This window comes from Apostichopus japonicus, chromosome 10 (assembly GCF_037975245.1).
Source record: "Apostichopus japonicus isolate 1M-3 chromosome 10, ASM3797524v1, whole genome shotgun sequence".
Taxonomy (NCBI): domain Eukaryota; kingdom Metazoa; phylum Echinodermata; class Holothuroidea; order Aspidochirotida; family Stichopodidae; genus Apostichopus; species Apostichopus japonicus.
This window is the reverse complement of record NC_092570.1, coordinates 16243854-16261832: the sequence shown is the minus strand read 5'-3', so window position 1 is coordinate 16261832 and position 17979 is coordinate 16243854. Positions and strand designations below refer to the sequence as shown.

Here is a 17979-nt window from a genome sequence, read left to right as displayed (position 1 = left end):
TATGTCCTCAGTCTGAATTCTAACTGCATGCGTAGTTCTTTCAGTGTGTAATGTGTGGTTGGCTGCCCTGTACCAGTTGCGTGCTAGCTCTTGTATCGCGTGTTAACACTGTATCACAACATTGATCTGGATTTTATTCCGGGTGTATTAGTGCACTGCACACCAGAATTTCTCTAAAACTTATCGTCAACACTTCATTTGTGCTTAAAGATGAGTTGGGACGCATACATTACCAATCTTTTAGCCACCAACTATGTAACGGAAGGAGTGATCTTAGGGCATAATGGGAGTGTTTGGGCAGCTTCCCCCGGCCTGAAGGTTAGTGTTACAATAAACATAACGTTAGGGCGGAACTTGAACGATACCATTAGTTTCATCACGTTATCGAAATCTTCTTGCTATGGCATATGGGATTAATCTCAGACTGGGGCCGTCATGTCTCGTGGTGCATGTTATGTTAAGACCGGTTGGGCCTACGTTGATACCTTGGATCAAGATGACACAGCAGGCCTAGCCTTTGCTTAAGGCCCTTAGTTAATATAGGATGTTGCTATAGCCTATGGACCTAGGCCTAGCCTAGTACTAACGTGAATTGCACACAACGTTTGGGCGTCACATGTACGAGTGTTAGGCTTAGCGTAGGCCTGTCAGTGTCAATGCACTTGAGAATTGCAACAAGGTGTTATGCTAAGTAGTCTAGTTTCAGTGTTATCTTCCTGGGCAAGGGTTCTTTTGATCCTCATTTCTGCTATTCTACTCAACTGGGTAACAGTAAGCATAGGCCTATGTTATCCGTAGCCTAAACTAGGCTAAAGTTAGTCTAGGCCTAGGCTACACAGACTAGACTTTCCAATATCAAAGTGGCTATTCTTACGACTGTTCGTAAGAATAATTTCCGATTACGCATGCGCAGTTGCTATTTTTATGACAGGAGTAATATTTTTACGACCAGGAGTAACAATAATTTTCGGTTAGGGTTAGGATTGGGGTTTAGGGTTAAAGTTAGGGTTAGGGTTACCCCTACTACATGCGCAGTTGCTTTATTTACTTAACTGTGCTTGAATTCGCCTTTGTTGTAAGAATAGTTTATAAATAATTGTTACGACTAGTCGTAAGAATAGCCACGGCCTTCCAATATAGGCCTAGCTTAGCTTAAAAGTTAAAGCCTACTTACACTGACACTACCCTACCTATGCAACAATTAGTGCTAGTAAGTTTACACTGTCTTTAATAACAATGACGATCTCAATGAGCAAAGTTCCTGTTTGGTACTCTTGGGCTACCCTCAAATTCCAAAAGGGGATATTATAATTTTATTGGCGTAATGCGTAAGATGATTGCATAATAAAAATGCAACATTTCTTAATCTGTAGCCTAGGCCTATGTCATAAGCATTCAGCTTATGCCATGGCACAATAATCCTACCTAGCCTTGGCCTTATGCAAGTGGTATTTTATGATATCCAAGGTGCCATCTGGTTTAAAACATATTTCCTGCTTAGGTGTGTGACACCAATGTGGGATGATAACAGATTCCTTGGAACTGACCATTTGGTGTCAAGGATTAGGCTACTGTCCACAGTTTATATTAAAAGTACTACAAGATGAGTATATGGAGTTAACCTGTTGCTAAAAATATTGTAAATCAATTCCTAGAATGAATTCAGCAATGCAATCCTGAGCAAGCAATTTTTACCATATACATGCCAGTAGCATCTCACCTAGATAATAAACCTTTTTGCTTCATTCTCTCTTTAGATACAACCAGCAGAGATTACAGCCTTGATAGCAGGATTTAAAGAAAATTCACCCCTTCATGCAACTGGAGTCCATATTAACGGTGTAAAGTATTTTACGTTAAGAGCTAATGACAATGAAGTACTTGCAAAGAAAGGTCCGACGGGAATTGCCTGTTACAAAACAACACAAGGTGAGTTTATTACTGTAGAATTCTGTCATGTTCAATGGATGAAAAAATCCTTGTCATTAACACCAATTTCTGGGTGCCTACATGTGAAGAAAGCATTTGACGTTTTGCTAACATATAGTGTGTGTACTAGTTCCACCAATTTTGTTGTTGACATATATTGAAAAATTATTGATGTGGTATCCGTTTTCTCCTATACTGCGAAACGTTAAGAGTAAAAAGATACCCTTTGTTTTCTGTGAAGATCAGAGGTTTGAGCTTGAGTAGTTGATAAACTGTATTGGAAATATTGTGCGGTGGTATCACATTACAGTGAGTTGTTGCCGATTGAACTGTACAAGAAGGTCAGAGACATGAACAATGCCTGGAAAAGTCATCTCTAAAATAGTTTGTTCTTTTTGTGGAGGTCATTTATATTTACCAGAGCTTAATAGCCTTGAAGACATGATATCTTAAGTGAGGAACTTTAGATGAATCTCATACCACATGAGTATCTTCATAGTGAGTACAAAAACTTAAGTGTGTTTAACAATGCTGCTTATTTAGCAACCCAATGAAAGTAGTCCAAGTTGATGCCCATGTTAGGGGCGTCATTTAAGTTTGTACAGAAAGTAGAGCAAATGTCATTTGTGGTCTAGACAGGTCCCAAATAAGAATTCCTTGTTCTTAAAAGGAGAAAAGTGTTCGGTTTTATCCTGATCAGGATGAAAATTGGTGACAGTGATTGATAGGTGTGAGGAAGCATCTAAATTTCTGCTAAGGTTAAGAGGCAGAAAGATGTGTAAGGTCATACTTGGTCAAAGTGTGAATATATTTCAGCAGGTTCTCTTTGTAGCCCTGGCTACGAAATAGAACGGAGAGTTGGTAACAATCGTCAATTGCCTGAGAGGTATAGACAAGTGCGCAGGAATAGATCAGTTATATAGGGATAGATATTACAGATAAAATTTATTCGCGAACATCATTTAAAAGGTATGCAACGAGTTAATTTTTACCAAAACTACTTGTAGTTATCAACTAGTCATGCAGGCATTCTATGGTGATGGGAAGTCCAAGGTCTAAGGTCAGATAAGGGTCATTCTAGGTAACTTGAAATATCCCTTTCCTTCACCTCACATGCTCCCCCTCCGCTGAAATGTCTATAGTTCTTAATAGGCTGTTGGGTTGCGTGATGTTTTTGCATTGGGATGGTATACCATATTTCTGAAATCATGTTTACCACATGCAAGAATTGTAATATTTTCAATTATTTAATGCATTAATTTCTCTTCATTTTCAGCAATTGTAATAGGATTCCACCCTGAAAGCGTTCAACCTGGTCAATGTACAACAGAAGTTGCAAAAGTTGCAGATTATCTAAGAGAGCAAGGTTACTAACTCGGATATATATCCTTTACTTTTGGACAGAATCTTTTGACTGATTGGAAGGGAACCCTTTTTAAGTGCAGGTTCTTCCTGCATTAAAAAAAACGGCGGTTGTCTCAAGGACGGAAATGAAGATTCTTTACCCAAGCTTTCGGTCTTTTGTTTTTTTGTAGAGAAAAAAAAATGGAAAAAAAAGAAAAAAAAAAGATACATGATATGGATAAGTAAAATTAAGAATTCCTTCCAACACTTTACTGGCAATACACTTATATACCGACAAGTCAAGGGGAAGAGAACGGCAGATGGTTTAAAACAACGAACAAGACCACATTCAATTGGCTGAAGTGCTTGAGGGGGGAATACAGGAAGTGGCTTCCCCATTTGACGATGGATGTCGATCGAGGTGGTATCGTGCCTTTTCCAGAAAATGTTTTGAGCAGCAGTCTGGTTAATTCAGAATTGCACTGAATATGTCTAGATTTGTAATCCTCTTGCATGCTTCAAGGATGATGAGTGGGAGAGCAATTATAATAACAAGGAAAGTCTTGCCCTTTGAATGCCGATATCACTGTGGTGTTTGGATCCGAGAATACTTTGATTTTGATTAATTCCATTTTGGTGATCTATTTTACGTTCTTCCCATGTGTTAAAGTAATCTGATTGTGAATGTCTCTGATCTTAAAGAGAGCATTCCATTCATGCTAGTGGGACTTGTGTTACTTCTTTTCTTATAGAGAGTATTTGGACAGTAGGCAAGTCCCGAATGGATCAGTGTTGCAGGGTTTGTATTTTATGATCTTCACTCGAATGGTTTGGTACATTTTTTTCTTGCAAGAGTTAAAGACCACATGAACCAATGTTTCAGATATATGTTGTGGTGTTGTGAAGAACATGGCGCTACCCGGTCGCTCAGCAACAGTGTCATCTCTGATTAGATAGGTATAGGCTACAAAACGCATTGTCGTTTTCCAGGCTTGTAAATCATTACAGCCATATATCATTGCAAACAGTTCTGCATTTTGACTTTGCCAAGTTTTCCATTTTGAAGGGGGGGGGGGGGAATCCTCAGGCATTGTCTTGAGTGGTCAGTATCATCTGTTCTTTGGTGAAGAGTGTTGTTGCATGACATAGTTAGTGCTGATTCACTATTGACATGCATGCAGTGATGAAACAGTACTAACGAGGTGCTGGCAGCATATCCCCCCCCCCGTCCTACCATAACTACCCCAGCCTTATTTGTGATTACAAAGGTACTCATACTCTCTGTAGCATTAGCTGGGGCAATGTATCAAATGATGTAACAGTTAAGCACATAACTAACCATTTTCCGGAAAGCATCATTTTGCATTTGGATCGCAACTTTCAATTTACCACAAGGAACAGTCACTGATCAAGATGCACTGTGTAAATTGTCATTGATCATCAACCCAAAATACACCAATGAAAAGTGGTACTCATTTCATGTTTCAATGCAGAATGCTGCACTAATTAGTAGTCCTTTAATGTTTCTTGGTGATTATCATCTATGACATACTGTAATTGTTTGATTTGTTTATTGATACTAACAAGCATTAACAGAGTTGAAAGAATTGTTTACTCGAGTCGAGCAGAGAAAGACTAATTAATTTCATTGTTTTATTTGCTGCTGCAGAATTTGCATTTGAAATAAAATGGAAAGTTGTTAAGTCCCAAAGATTCCATGGACATATGTTTCTTGTTTTCATTGTACTATTTTAGTCTTTTATATGCAGTATTCTTGGTTCACTACATCAGTAACAATTGTCTGACATGAATATCATGTACACCTACTTTGAACCAGAGGGCATAAATGCATTGTGGATTCGATGATGTAACGAGCAGTTTTCTTCATGAATCTGACGTAATGTATAGTGAGGTGTACAACATACTTGATCTTAGTCATACAGTGATCCATGGTGACCCCAAATGACCTTTGAACTCCACCAAAAAACAGTAGGCTTCTTGTACTCAATGTTGTATTTCTACACACAAAATATGAAATTGGTCCGACCTTCCCTTCTTCAGATATCGAGTTTGAGGTTTTCACAATTTGACCCCTGGTGACCCCAAATGACCTCTGAACTCCAAAAATAATAGGCTTCTTGTACTCAATGGTCCGAACTTCCCTTCTTGAGAAATCATGTTTACGGGCTGGGCGTCACAAACACACACACATACGCCATCATGAATGCAAAGGTTATGATTATCATCGAAACCAATATATATAGACGCCACTTTTTTGATGAGTGATAAGGTATTTCTGAAGCATCGACTTGAAAGCTGTGTTTGTTGTACAATGTGGTTTAGTTTCTCTCAAACTACAACTTCATGAGCGGTCTTTTTAGCGACTTGTTAGTATCACTCATGTATGGGAGACTAGCGTAACCCGACAATAGAACATGAAAACACACATGATAATAAATATGTATTATCCAGGTGTCACAAAATAACAGATTATGGCTGTACTTGAACTAATATTATAACAGTTATGATAAAAAAAGATAAAATGAAAATAGTTAAATTTAATAAAACAAAAGAATTTGTGTGACCCATTATACCTATTTACAGCAACTTTACATACTTTTAAAGGTACAGTAGTGTGCAATTTTTAAAACTCAAAATCGGAAGTAAATTGGGATTGAGAAAATAGTTGTGCTGCGTGTTCACTCAATTCATGATGTGCATAGCTTCAAATTTTACGAGACCTAACAAATTATATCAAGGAACCCGATTGCTGCTTTGTGCTGTATGAATCCTTGACTGATTTGAAAGCAACAAGCTTTTTGTCAGCAGTGGCCTTGTTAAGGCATGTCCTTTGTTATTTGAATGGAAAAATTGAGACGACTGAAAACTTCAGCTGTTTTAAGACTCAAAATCTGCAATTGTCAGGAATGTTGAAAAATTGAAAATGAGGTTTCTAATGTAATCAAAAATTTGTGTTTGACTAGACTACACTAGACTGCTTAACTAGACTGCTTAGGTGTTAACACTGATTTGGCTAGACAACGTTAGGAACCGAAGATGGCTTCAAGTTATTGGTCTTTATAAGGGAAACCAATGGAGCAGTCTGCACCCTAAAACTTTCTTTACCCTGTAGCAAGGAATCTAAATGTAATCTAAATCTAAACACAAAACCCCATATCTACATTATAAAACAAAAGTACCTGTGCCCCAACAATCTGATTTGAATATTCAGAATAACTTCCTCTCCACAAACAGCTGTTTAAGACTCAAAATCTGCAATTGTCAGGAATGTTGAAAAATTGAAAATGAGGTTTCTAATGTAATCAAAAATTTGTGTTTGACTAGACTACATTAGACTACACTAGACTGCTTAACTAGACTGCTTAGGTGTTAACACTGATTTGGCTAGACAACGTTAGGAACCGAAGATGGCTTCAAGTTATTGGTCTTTATAAGGGAAACCAATGGAGCAGTCTGCACCCTAAAACTTTCTTTATCCTGTAGCAAGGAATCTAAATGTAATCTAACTCTAAACACAAAACCCCATATCTACATTATAAAACAAAAGTACCTGTGCCCCAACAATCTGATTTGAATATTCAGAATAACTTCCTCTCCACAAACTACAAATGTGTGTTTGAAAATTGAGAAATGCCAAAAGCAAGTAACAAGAAAAAAGTGAACATCTATATTGACAAATACAACAACATGTCCACTTTAGAAACGGATGGACAAAGACCATCCTTGAATAGAAATAAAAGTAACATGTCGCATACCTGATTTCCAGGGAAAGTCCTCGGATTAAATGCCCCTCCCCCCCCCCCCATATAATGTACCGTCCCAAGAATATCCCCAAATTATTTCAAGTAAGCTGTATGGGCCTCGTGTTCGAAGAGACAGCTTGAACCTCCGCTAAGCTGTGATTGTTTACAGGTTCATTCACAGTTCACTTCCAGTTACCATCAAGGAATTGATTTTATATGATCAAAATTCTTGTCATGGCCATTGACCAGAAGCATTGAACCACCAACAAACTGAGAGCCCCCCTTGGCATTTCAACCTGTGCCAGGGGGATCACTATCATGCCCGGATTTCCTGGAAACAAGTATAGTCACTTTATCATACAAACCTCGCCCCTTTGAGGTATAAACTGAAGTACTTGTCAATGTTGATATGTAAATGTGCAACCAAAATGGAATATTTGTAGGTTGTGAAGCTTCTATAGTTATTCTACTTTTAAAATATTCTACATGTCTGGGTATCTTCCATAAGGTAAATAGACTGAAGACTTCATTCCAGGCTTAAATTAAATCATTGCTTTAATATTTCAAATAACTCCACCAAAGAACATTGTTGAAAATTCAGAAAACCTACAGGAGTTAACAGAACACCCTGGGATGATACCTCATCACACCTGTCATCTTTGCTGAATGTGTAATGGCAGTGCAAACTTACATTTATTTGGAACCCCATTAATAGTCCTTAATACTGAGTTATGGGCTAGTCAGAGGAAGTAACCCAATGGTCTGTGTGTTACATTAAATGATCCAGCCACTCTGTTTGGTGGGCCACTGATGCTTACATAGGATCAATTTTTATTTCTAGCCTTTCAACCATTCAACACCAACCATTTAAAGAAGTCAATGTCGCATATTGCCATGTCTTCCCCAACAACCCACCTATTTTCTATACTCACTGCAGCAGCAGGATCTAACGCTACCCCCCCCCCCCCCCCACCCACAAGACATTTACAAAGTAGTCATCACACACATATGTATGTACAACACAAAAGATACAGTCCATTATATTGTTTACAAATTTGTTGATCCAGACAAAACAGATTATGAGAGTGGCATAGAAAGGGTAATATGGCAGCCGCCATTATACTAAACTGGGTAGTGTTACTGTTTAATATTTAGCTATCCATTACATCTTAACATGAAGTAAGTATTACAAACCCAATAAACTATTATCTATTTATATGATAAAGACTCTTGGGACAACCTTTTCTCCCCCATCACTTTCCCCAATCTTACTCTAAGTGATGTCCCTTCAAACACAAGATTACAGACTTGAGCAAATCTATAAGTGCCAGAATAGCTCACCTCGTATAATTCCGTTCAGAAAGGTGACAAAATTTATTAAGTTTTTAATGTGGCCTAATACTGCAACTGCTTATAAGTAGCAACATGCTGTTCACTCTAACAATATTATAAATATATCAAAAGAAAACACCAGAATAAAAAGAAAAGACAAAAAAAGAGATTGGAAAAGGTTTGCCTCCTAGTTGCACTTTTGATGTCACAAATTTCTAGAATAATGGCAGTGCCTGGACAAGATTAAAACTTTATCTTGTCTAAACCTAAATCCTCAAACCTGCAGAGTACTTCTATTATTTCTAGTTAGGATTGGTCAAACTAAGATTAATTAATTACATCAAAAGAAAAAAAAACAAAAGGAAAAGAGAGGAGGATTAACAGATTTGATTTGAGCCTAACAATAAAGTGTCCTCCAGTCACTTTTCATGACAGTATAAAACAATTTGTAAAGAGCAAATCAACAATTTTCAACTTAATTACTGCACAATGTAAACTTGATCATTTAATCAGAACCAGGCCCAAGACCACCGCCCAGTCTTAATAATCTGATTATCAAAAGTGATTAACTACATCAAGAAGAAAGGATTAACAGATTTGATTTGAACCTTACAAAAGTGTCCCCCAGACACTTTTCATGACAGTACAAACAACATGCAAATCAACAAATCTTCTCAACGTAAACTTGATCATGTAATCAGAACTAAGCCCACGACCGCCCAGTCTAAATCATATGACTATCAATGTATTAAGTGGAACATAAACCGTACATATGTGAATCTCCGAAAGGAACTGGATCTTATTTTCAAGTACTGCTCATCAAAGTGCACCGCAGAATACAATCAGATTTTCAGGGTTCTCTTGAACCACGACACCATGGGGTAATATCCTTTCTTTTCCCTTAAATTTTTTTGTGTGTGTGTCCTTGCAGCATTTCAATCGAGGCCTTTGATGCTCCTCTCTGCATCAAACGATAGGAGTCGGTCTGTGGTCCGTCTCGTCTAAGTCCAGCAATACATTTCGTACCACGACGTTCCTGTGTACCTGGTCCGAGGACTCTAACTCTAGCATCCCGTCATCTTCCCGGTCTGTCGCTGGGTTGTTGGCAATTCCGCTGTCGTAACTTTCGCAGACGGGTGCCGATGTCTGACTGAGTGGAGGATCCAGGACCGCCTCCGGTCGCCTGTGACCTCCGACCGCACCCCACTGTGACTCGTCTGGGATCGGACTGGAGCGATTGGACGCACCGCCCAAGAGCGGGGTGTTCTCATCCGCCCCGCTGCTGTCCTCCGAATCCTCGTCGTCGGAGTCCGGGATGCCGGGAGGGACGACCTTACGTTTACAGATCGGGCACGTCCTACGGTTATTGGTCAGCCACGGGTCTATACATTTGCAGTGGAAAGCTGGTACGGAGGAAGACAAATAAATTTATGAGGTTAGCTGTAAGACATCTCACAGTCAGCAGAAGGCAAAGCCAGAGTTAACTGTTTGAAGATTGGGGAGGGGGAGGGGGGGCTGGGGCAGGAATGAGCAAATCCTTATGAAAGTTGAGTTCTTCATTTGAACTTCGACTGGCTTCATGTGACCACTAGCAACTTCAACCACTATGACCCTGTTATGACCCTGCAGTACATGGTACCCCTTAACCCCCATATCTCCCCCCCTCCCTATTCCATTTATTATGAATAGCACTGTATGTACTGCAGTCATGGAACGCTGTAGTTATACAAGTGAGAAAGCCAACAGCATAGTAATACAGTACAAGATACTGTAGGCTGTATATACCTGCTTATATCAGTGTGTTTGAAGTATATAGCATTTCACTTCCTGGTTCCCTATGAAAATTAAATGTAGCCATCCGCACTGTACTGTGCATGGCATTTAGTGTATATAGTAGTATTGTGTGCATGCTAATTGCTTTAGAGGTCTTCAGTATTGTTTCCCCAACTATGCTACTTCTCGTAAATATTCAAACTTCAGAAAAGAAGCAAATTACTTTCCTGCCTAAAACATTTTGACATCCACGGAGACATTTAGTTGATATTCCACGGAAAAACATGTTAAACATTTGGGAATGGTTTTTGAGGCAGACATTCATGTTCAGATAGATACATTTTAAAGTTTAAGCACTTTTTCTGCAAAGGCTCTAAACAATTGGAGACAATACCGGATCATACTGGTGACCATTGATTTGTTTGGTTGCTTTGTATTCCTGAGCTGAGGTAACACTATCAAATCCTACAGCTCTGCTCTAGCCTATTGTTCCTCTCCACTAGCACCTGTGGCAACATTGCCAAATTCTTTATCAAGCTTTCTGCCTCTACTTTTCACAAAGTGTTGTTAGACACAGATGGGATTTTTGGGAATTAGACACCAACATGTCACATACAGACACACTTTGTAGACAGATATACATACTCTGGGACTTGTAGCACTGAGTAGTACTATAGTTTGTACTCCTCTTCTAGCATAGTTGCCTGTACTAGCAGTGGCGGAGCGTCCATACAGTCAGGGGGGGGGGCGGATGCCCCCCCTTACGGACTCAAATGGACTGCTGGCGCCCTTTCAGCTTTTTACTACTTTTAACTTATTCGCGATTATTGACTTTTTATTGCGCTCTCATCTACCTATTGACATTTGTCACATTTTGTTGGTGTAATTTTTTGACAAAATGGCGACGACACCTATTTATTCTTCGTTTATCTGCAAATTAGCAAGGCCCGGAAAGGGTCATTTCCTGCGATCTAGGGAGTATCTTTACTCAAAAATTTTCTGTATGCTCCGCGCCAACCTGTGGTGGCGCTCCGCTTAGATAGTGTCGAAAGCGCCCCTACAGACCATTCTTGCCCCCCCCTGACCAATACCCCTAGCTCCACCACTGTGTACTAGCCCTCATTGACTGGCCAGTGCTAATGTGGTACTTATTGGGAATCTGGTAAACTAGATAGTAGCTCAGGTATAGCCATGCACTTGTTTTCAGAATCTTGTCATCATGCCAAAGGAGATTCTATCCTTGTACTCGAAAACATGCTGTTGAACTGGTAATAACACAAGCCTCCATGTAATGTACAGATGTGATCATTGATAATAACACACTGTTACTGATAGTTTGATCATACAAAGCATGCCAATGCATGTACTGGTAATATTTCGAGTCTCTATGTAATGTACATACTGTACAGATGTGATCATTGATAATAACACACTGTTAGTTTGATCGTACAAAGCGTGCCAATGCATGTACTGGTAATATTTCGAGTCTCCATGTAATGTACATACTGTACAGATGTGATCATTGATAATAACACACTGTTAGTTTGATCATACAAAGCCTGCCAATGCACTTTGCCTCCGTCTACACATTGTCGAATGATATGTGTCTTTTGATCTTAAGAAAAGATTATCTGTAATCACAGTAGTTATCAATTTATTTGTAAAGTATGATTGCATTTGACTCACAGATATTTTCCAAACAACTGATACCTTAAAGGCCATCAGTGATTAAGTTAGCTTTAATAAGCTGGAACTTACAAAAGTGTAAAAAGTTTGTAAAAATGTTTATCCTAAAATATTTTGATCTTCAAAATAATGAAAAGACAATTGACAAGTGTTTTGAATCAGACTACATACACAGTATTTAAAGCACAAAGGAATTTTCTTATGTTGAAAGAACACTGCTGTTGAAGTCCAGGTTGCATGCTATAACACTTCTATAATAATTTTTGTAAAATGACCCTTTCAACATCCAAAGTTCATCAATAAGGGCAGCTGGACTACTTGAATCTAAAAATTATTTGTCAAGACCAAATGGCATTGAACTTGACTCTGGGTTTGCTCTGTTGTTCCTATGAAAATAAAGACAAATATGTTTCGGACCTTGAGTTATTAGAATTTAATAGGTAACGGTGGATTAACATTAACATTTAAGGCCAGTGCTGAGGGATGTGATGTCATCATCAATTTAGCCTTAAAGGAGCAATCCAGAGATTTAGCATATATTCTAAAGGTGAATATTTTGAAAATCTATAGAAAGTCAAGACTGTCAATCAAATTAATATTTTTCTATGAACTATGATATATCACTTTCTAAATGTCGCAGGATCAAAGAATGGAGGGCAGAAGTTGTCGGAAATTGAGTGACCGTTTAATACTTGACTTTCTAGCATATTCAGGGTCAAAAATTGATGACCTCTGAAGCATAAAACAAAGGTGTTCAATAAACGACAATTTGACTGTACATTACAAAGATTGTATCCACTTTATGTACAGTAGCCAGACAACATATTAAACATGACTTGTCTAATACTGTTAGCCTAGTATGTCAGCTTCTGTGAACTTGTAAATTCAGTAAGAAATATCCTTGTATTTACACAGTATACAACTTGCATATAAGTAGAACAGATAAAGGAAAAAAAAGATATAAAAGAAGAAACTGCTTATCCAAAAAAGAGCCTGTGTAAAAGAATGTGTAACAGTAAGTGGGCCTGACGTTTCGATCCTACCAGGATTCATTCAGCCTCTGAAGAAGATTGAGCTAGGATCGAAACGTCAGGCCCACACATAGGTTCTAATAAAGATAAATTATTTGGAACAGATTGTTCCGAAACCATTACCTATGTCTTTTTATGCTTTTCTCTAAGTTTCCGTCTAGATGGCTTCCTTTTTGATACCAGTCCTAGAAAATGTTATGTTGACTATAATTTAACATAAAAATACAGCAGCACGCTGAATGGACTTACTGTATGAGTTACCGTCAAGTTCTGATGTTACATTCCAGACAGAAATCTATAAAAGCTAGCAATATAGCTTGCAGCTATAAATTTGAAATGCTGCTGTTACAGCTGTTGCATTTGGATAGGTTGGAAGATATTATTAATATTACATGGTTTTGAATTTCAACTGATAAATTGGTTTGGGTTTTTCCTTGCCACATATTTAACCCTTAAGTCAGTACAGTGAGAAGAACACTGCTAGCACGGGGGAGAGGGGGGTGGGGCGGGGAGGGAGTAATTAGGAATTAATTAATATGAAGCGAACACAATACATATATATTACAGTTAGATCTTCTATATATCTGACTTGAGATGATATTTCTGGGATCCAGAGCAATTCTTTCAAAACGACACCATTTAGGTTACAAATTTCTGTACATGAATTTTTCTATATATTTAACAGACTTGGTGCAATACGCTGCGCAGACATCAAACAAAGAAAAACTCCATTGAACCAAAAAGAAAAAACTGTTTCAACTATTTAGCAGTCTAGCTCTGGTACAAATCCAGGGTACCCATTGAGTAAGATGCCACCAAGAAGGGGAATGGGGGGTGGTGGGAGGGGAGGGGTTGGTGGTTGGGGAAAGACATAATATTCCATGCAACCAACTCCTTGTTCTAATTGACACAAATCTTTGCTGAAACATTCAACTCCTGTCTAACTTACCCCATTTATAATGCTATTCAACAATGATTTAACTTTGTGTTTTTGATGCCCTCCTATTCATGGGCATTGCTACAGAAGCAAGCATTACTCAAGATAAGATTACAGTTAATCTACAGAAATTCTCTTTGATTTTTCCACCAAATTTATGCTAACTTTATGCCATCAACAACACCGCCTTCCCACAAGCACGTTTCCAGTTCATGTCATTTTTTAGTGGATCTTGTTCAAAGAACAATGTTCAGATATTTTCAAAGTATTGGTCTTTCACCCTTGTCACTTATTGAAGTAAACCATTAACTAATAAAGCTAACGAATGGCACTTGTCATGATATTTTAGAATCATATTCAATTTTTTTTGTTTAGAACTCAGCACATAAATGTACTTTATTAACAGGTTGGCCTAATAACTTTACTACTCTTTAGAACAGTTTTGAAGCTAAGAAGGTAATCACACATCCCATAAAGCATTCTTAGAGGTGTACCTCACATAAATGTAATATTTAAAGGTGGAATTAATGTACAAAAGTTGTACAGTATGTGTTTTGACTTCTATATTTATATTACATCGCATTCTCTTTTATTGTTCAGCAATGACCCTCTTGTGGAAAGGAAACTGTTTAGAAACAAGATACAGGAGTTTATCAGCTGATTCTTTAAACAGGAAACCAATAAACTCAGTTACTGTATCTTAAAGGCTCAAAATTGATTGAAATCTAAACAATTAATTTAAAGGAGTCTGTGTGCTCTGCTCGTTGCTAACTTCAAACTGAATTTTTCTTTTTTAGGGGGGGGGGGGAGCTTTTGACTTTATATTTTGGTCCTTTTCTCCAGTGATACTTCACTAGTCAATACTAATATTCCATTACAATCGGTGAACTTACAGTTCAAAAAAAGACTAACAGTATATTTTGTAATTCAGAGGATGATCAGATGATGACTTTTCATGTATAATTTTAAGCAATATGTGTACACTTGTCCGACTATTGACTATTGAAAGTTCTTACCGCCACTTCTCATGAAATATTGTCTTTGATGTTTCATTCTTGACCCTGTATGAATGTACAATACAAGTCAATAGACTCAAAAAGATGATTAAAAGGCAAGCATTTCTAAAGTTTGAGACCCACGACCTTCCCTGAGGACTGCAGAGCCATACCCACAAGACTCTCCCACCCACCCCTCAGAATCAATGTTTAGAATGCATGAAAGCGAGCTTGAACTATGAACCTGATGGTAACAAAAAATAACTTAATCAATTTCCGTCAGCAACACCCCCCCCCCCCCCTCCAATTTTATTTTACTCTTCTGAAGTCTGGTAAAATTTCTTGACCCACTTTTTTTTGGGGGTTGCATTCCACGGTTCCCACCTCTTTGGTTTGCCGACTGTCGCTTTAACTGCACAGTCTTGTTTCAGCCTACACTGATCTTTGTTTATATCAGAACACTTCCTGTTTAGAACAGTGACTAACTGATAACACTGGGTAGTGAAAACAAACTACATCTAATTATCTCATAATTAGACAGTTAACATGAGTCTCAGATCCATTTCCTGTACATAGGAAGCTTTATGGCCAAATGTTACCCTACTTGCCCATTTCTAAGTAATGCTTGGGTAGGGAAGAGGATGGGGAGTAGCAGAAGGGGGTGTGGTGGGTTAGGGCCAATTGTGTGCCACCTCTATGATCATGATAAAACACCATGAGAAGGAACATAATTTGATATATACTTATCACAGAGTAAACCTTAATAGTGGCATTTTCATCCATCTTTTCCCTCATGAATATTTCCATATTTCCATAAATTAATCAGGCATCAAATTATATGTACTGTACACATGACACCGTAGCATTTTTTACCCTGCATGGCACTGTCAATGACTAACAGACACATACTGTACGGACACCATGAAAGCCCCATTAAAGGTAAGATATGATTATTCTACCATTTTTTATTGAAATGGTTAAACAGTACTTATATGAATATATGAGCTATTAATTAGCAAAAGCCCTATTAATCATAATTAACGAACAATGCACAGAAAAAAATATGTATGTAGCAGCAATGTGTGTGCAAATAATCATATATTTTCATTTGTGTTGCCAACTAAACCTTGCAATTCACTGTGTATCAATATTCCTTTGTACTGTAGGACCTTGCTATCAAGACTACGGCTCCAGACAATGTACATATTAAGCAAGGAGAACTTTCATAATTAAGTTAGTCTGTATATATATATATATATATCCATCTATCTATGTACATGATAGCATAGCAATTTAATGAACATTCGTAAATTTCGACACACTGTATGTATTGCTATACATATAAAGCTTCTAAAACCACCACAGGAGTGCTTGATAAAACTGAGAAACATGAGAACCCAGATCGGCTGGCTTCTCGAGGAACTATATATTCAGAGTGTGCCCACAGCAGAGAGTGGTATGGTCACTTGCTGGTAGAGAAAGACTGTGACAACAATATGCCCAGGGGTGAAGACTGTGTAGCCTCTCAGAAGATGATTGTCATGAAATTCTATCTTTATTCAAAGAACAAAAGAAAAAGCAAAAGTCAACCAACCAGCCATTTCTGCCTTGAACCAAGGGTTCATGGCCGGACATGTCAAATTAATTTCAAACTCTGGCAGGAACTACATACAGTATTCAGAGTGTGCCCACAAAGAGAGAGACATGGTCACTTGCTAGTAAAGAAACTCTTGGAGAAAATGTCCCGGGGTGATGACTGGTCTTTTTAGGAATCTAAGGCAATTCATCAACTTTCCACTTTTATCATACCATTCATTTCCGAATGGCCAAATAGGGGTAATGGAGAAAGAATAAGTACAGTGGCGGAGCATCCATACAGTCAGAGGGGGCGGATGCCCCCCTGATGGACTCAAATGGACTGCTGGCCCCCTTTTCAGCTTTTTACCACTTTTAACTTATTCGCGATTATTGACTTTTATATTGCGCTCTCAAATACCTATTGACATTTGTCACATTTTGTTGGTGTAATTTTTTTTGTTGTGGGTGTAATTGGTGGCGCTCCGCTTAGATAGTGTCGAAAGCGCCCCAGACCATTCTCGCCCCCCCTGACCAATACCCCTAGCTCCGCCACTGAATAAGTACTGGGTAGTGACCTTCTCTTTTACCTCTCTCACCCCATCCATGGCATCCCTTCAGCACTTAACCTTCAACTGAGTTCATATACTCTTCATCTTTACTTTACTTTGACTTCTAAGGCTCCTGAACCCCACGCGATGGTACTTGCACTTCGCTACCCCCCAGCCCCCCCCTTATGGCAATTGCTGGACCCGCCCTTGTACCCTCTCTTACCCTTTATCACCATCTCCTACCACCTCTCACCCTCTCTTCACCTTCATTTTAACTTTTACTTAGGCCACCTGGTGCGATCTGAGCAACACTCAGTTTAAAGGCAAAAGCAAGAAAGTTCCCTCTAAGGGCATGGACCTCAGAGATCAAACAACAGTGCAGTGTTTTGGTAAATGAGCTGATTAATGTTTAAGATTCTCAATTTTCATTGATAAAACTGAAGTCAACCGTTGGAGGAGGGGGAAGGGAGGAGGTGAAGACTGGGGAAGGGATGGGAGACAAGGGTTCTCATGAGCCAACAAGTATAGTACAATAATAAGATTGACACTCTTGAAAAAGAACTATATGTATTGATGAGTTTATACACTGAGACTTCCCTTCCTCACACCTCCTGGCACAAAAGTGAAAATGAAACCAAAATACAGAATTAGTTTCACTCTCTCACAAGTCACAACCTGTTCCAAAGAAACTGAGCACTTCCCTTTGCATCAGTTCTTCCGTATTTTGCAAAAACATAACACAGTTAAGTTGCAGTCTGCACAAAATAACAGGGAAGTGCTACTGTACAGTACATATCCAAACATGCTTATTATTATTATTATATACGCTAGGTAAAACTTCCAACTGTACGGTTTGGGAAAGATCTAGCAACTTTTTTGCATTTTTAAAGTTTTGATATTCACTGTCAGTTACACACACCCCTGTGGTCTCCTAAAAGCAAATATTCCAAGACTTACCCAGAACTGCTAATGAAAATGTTGCATTGCTGCACATACACACAACACGTACACCCCACACAGACAGTGCTTCATTCATTTTGTATACAGTCTACTACTGTACTA

General features: G+C 38.5%; 2 protein-coding genes across 5 annotated transcripts in view; one reads left to right on the top strand and one right to left on the bottom strand.

Annotated features, from left to right (window-relative positions):
• Nucleotides 1–4991, top strand: LOC139974681 (profilin-A-like). Its single transcript, XM_071981955.1, has 3 exons — nucleotides 1–318; nucleotides 1758–1929; nucleotides 3206–4991. Exons 1-3 carry the CDS (start codon nucleotides 211–213, stop codon nucleotides 3301–3303), a joined length of 378 nt encoding a protein of 125 aa, XP_071838056.1. The 5' UTR covers nucleotides 1–210; the 3' UTR covers nucleotides 3304–4991.
• The window catches only part of LOC139974661 (E3 ubiquitin-protein ligase RNF13-like), a 64481-nt gene continuing 49968 nt past the window's right edge, over nucleotides 3467–17979 (bottom strand). For all 4 annotated transcript variants that reach the window (XM_071981907.1, XM_071981909.1, XM_071981906.1 and 1 more), the window contains exon 10: nucleotides 3467–9772. In XM_071981907.1, coding sequence (XP_071838008.1) covers nucleotides 9336–9772 — 437 coding nt within the window. In that variant the 3' untranslated portion in view covers nucleotides 3467–9335. The remainder of the gene's footprint in view (nucleotides 9773–17979) is intronic.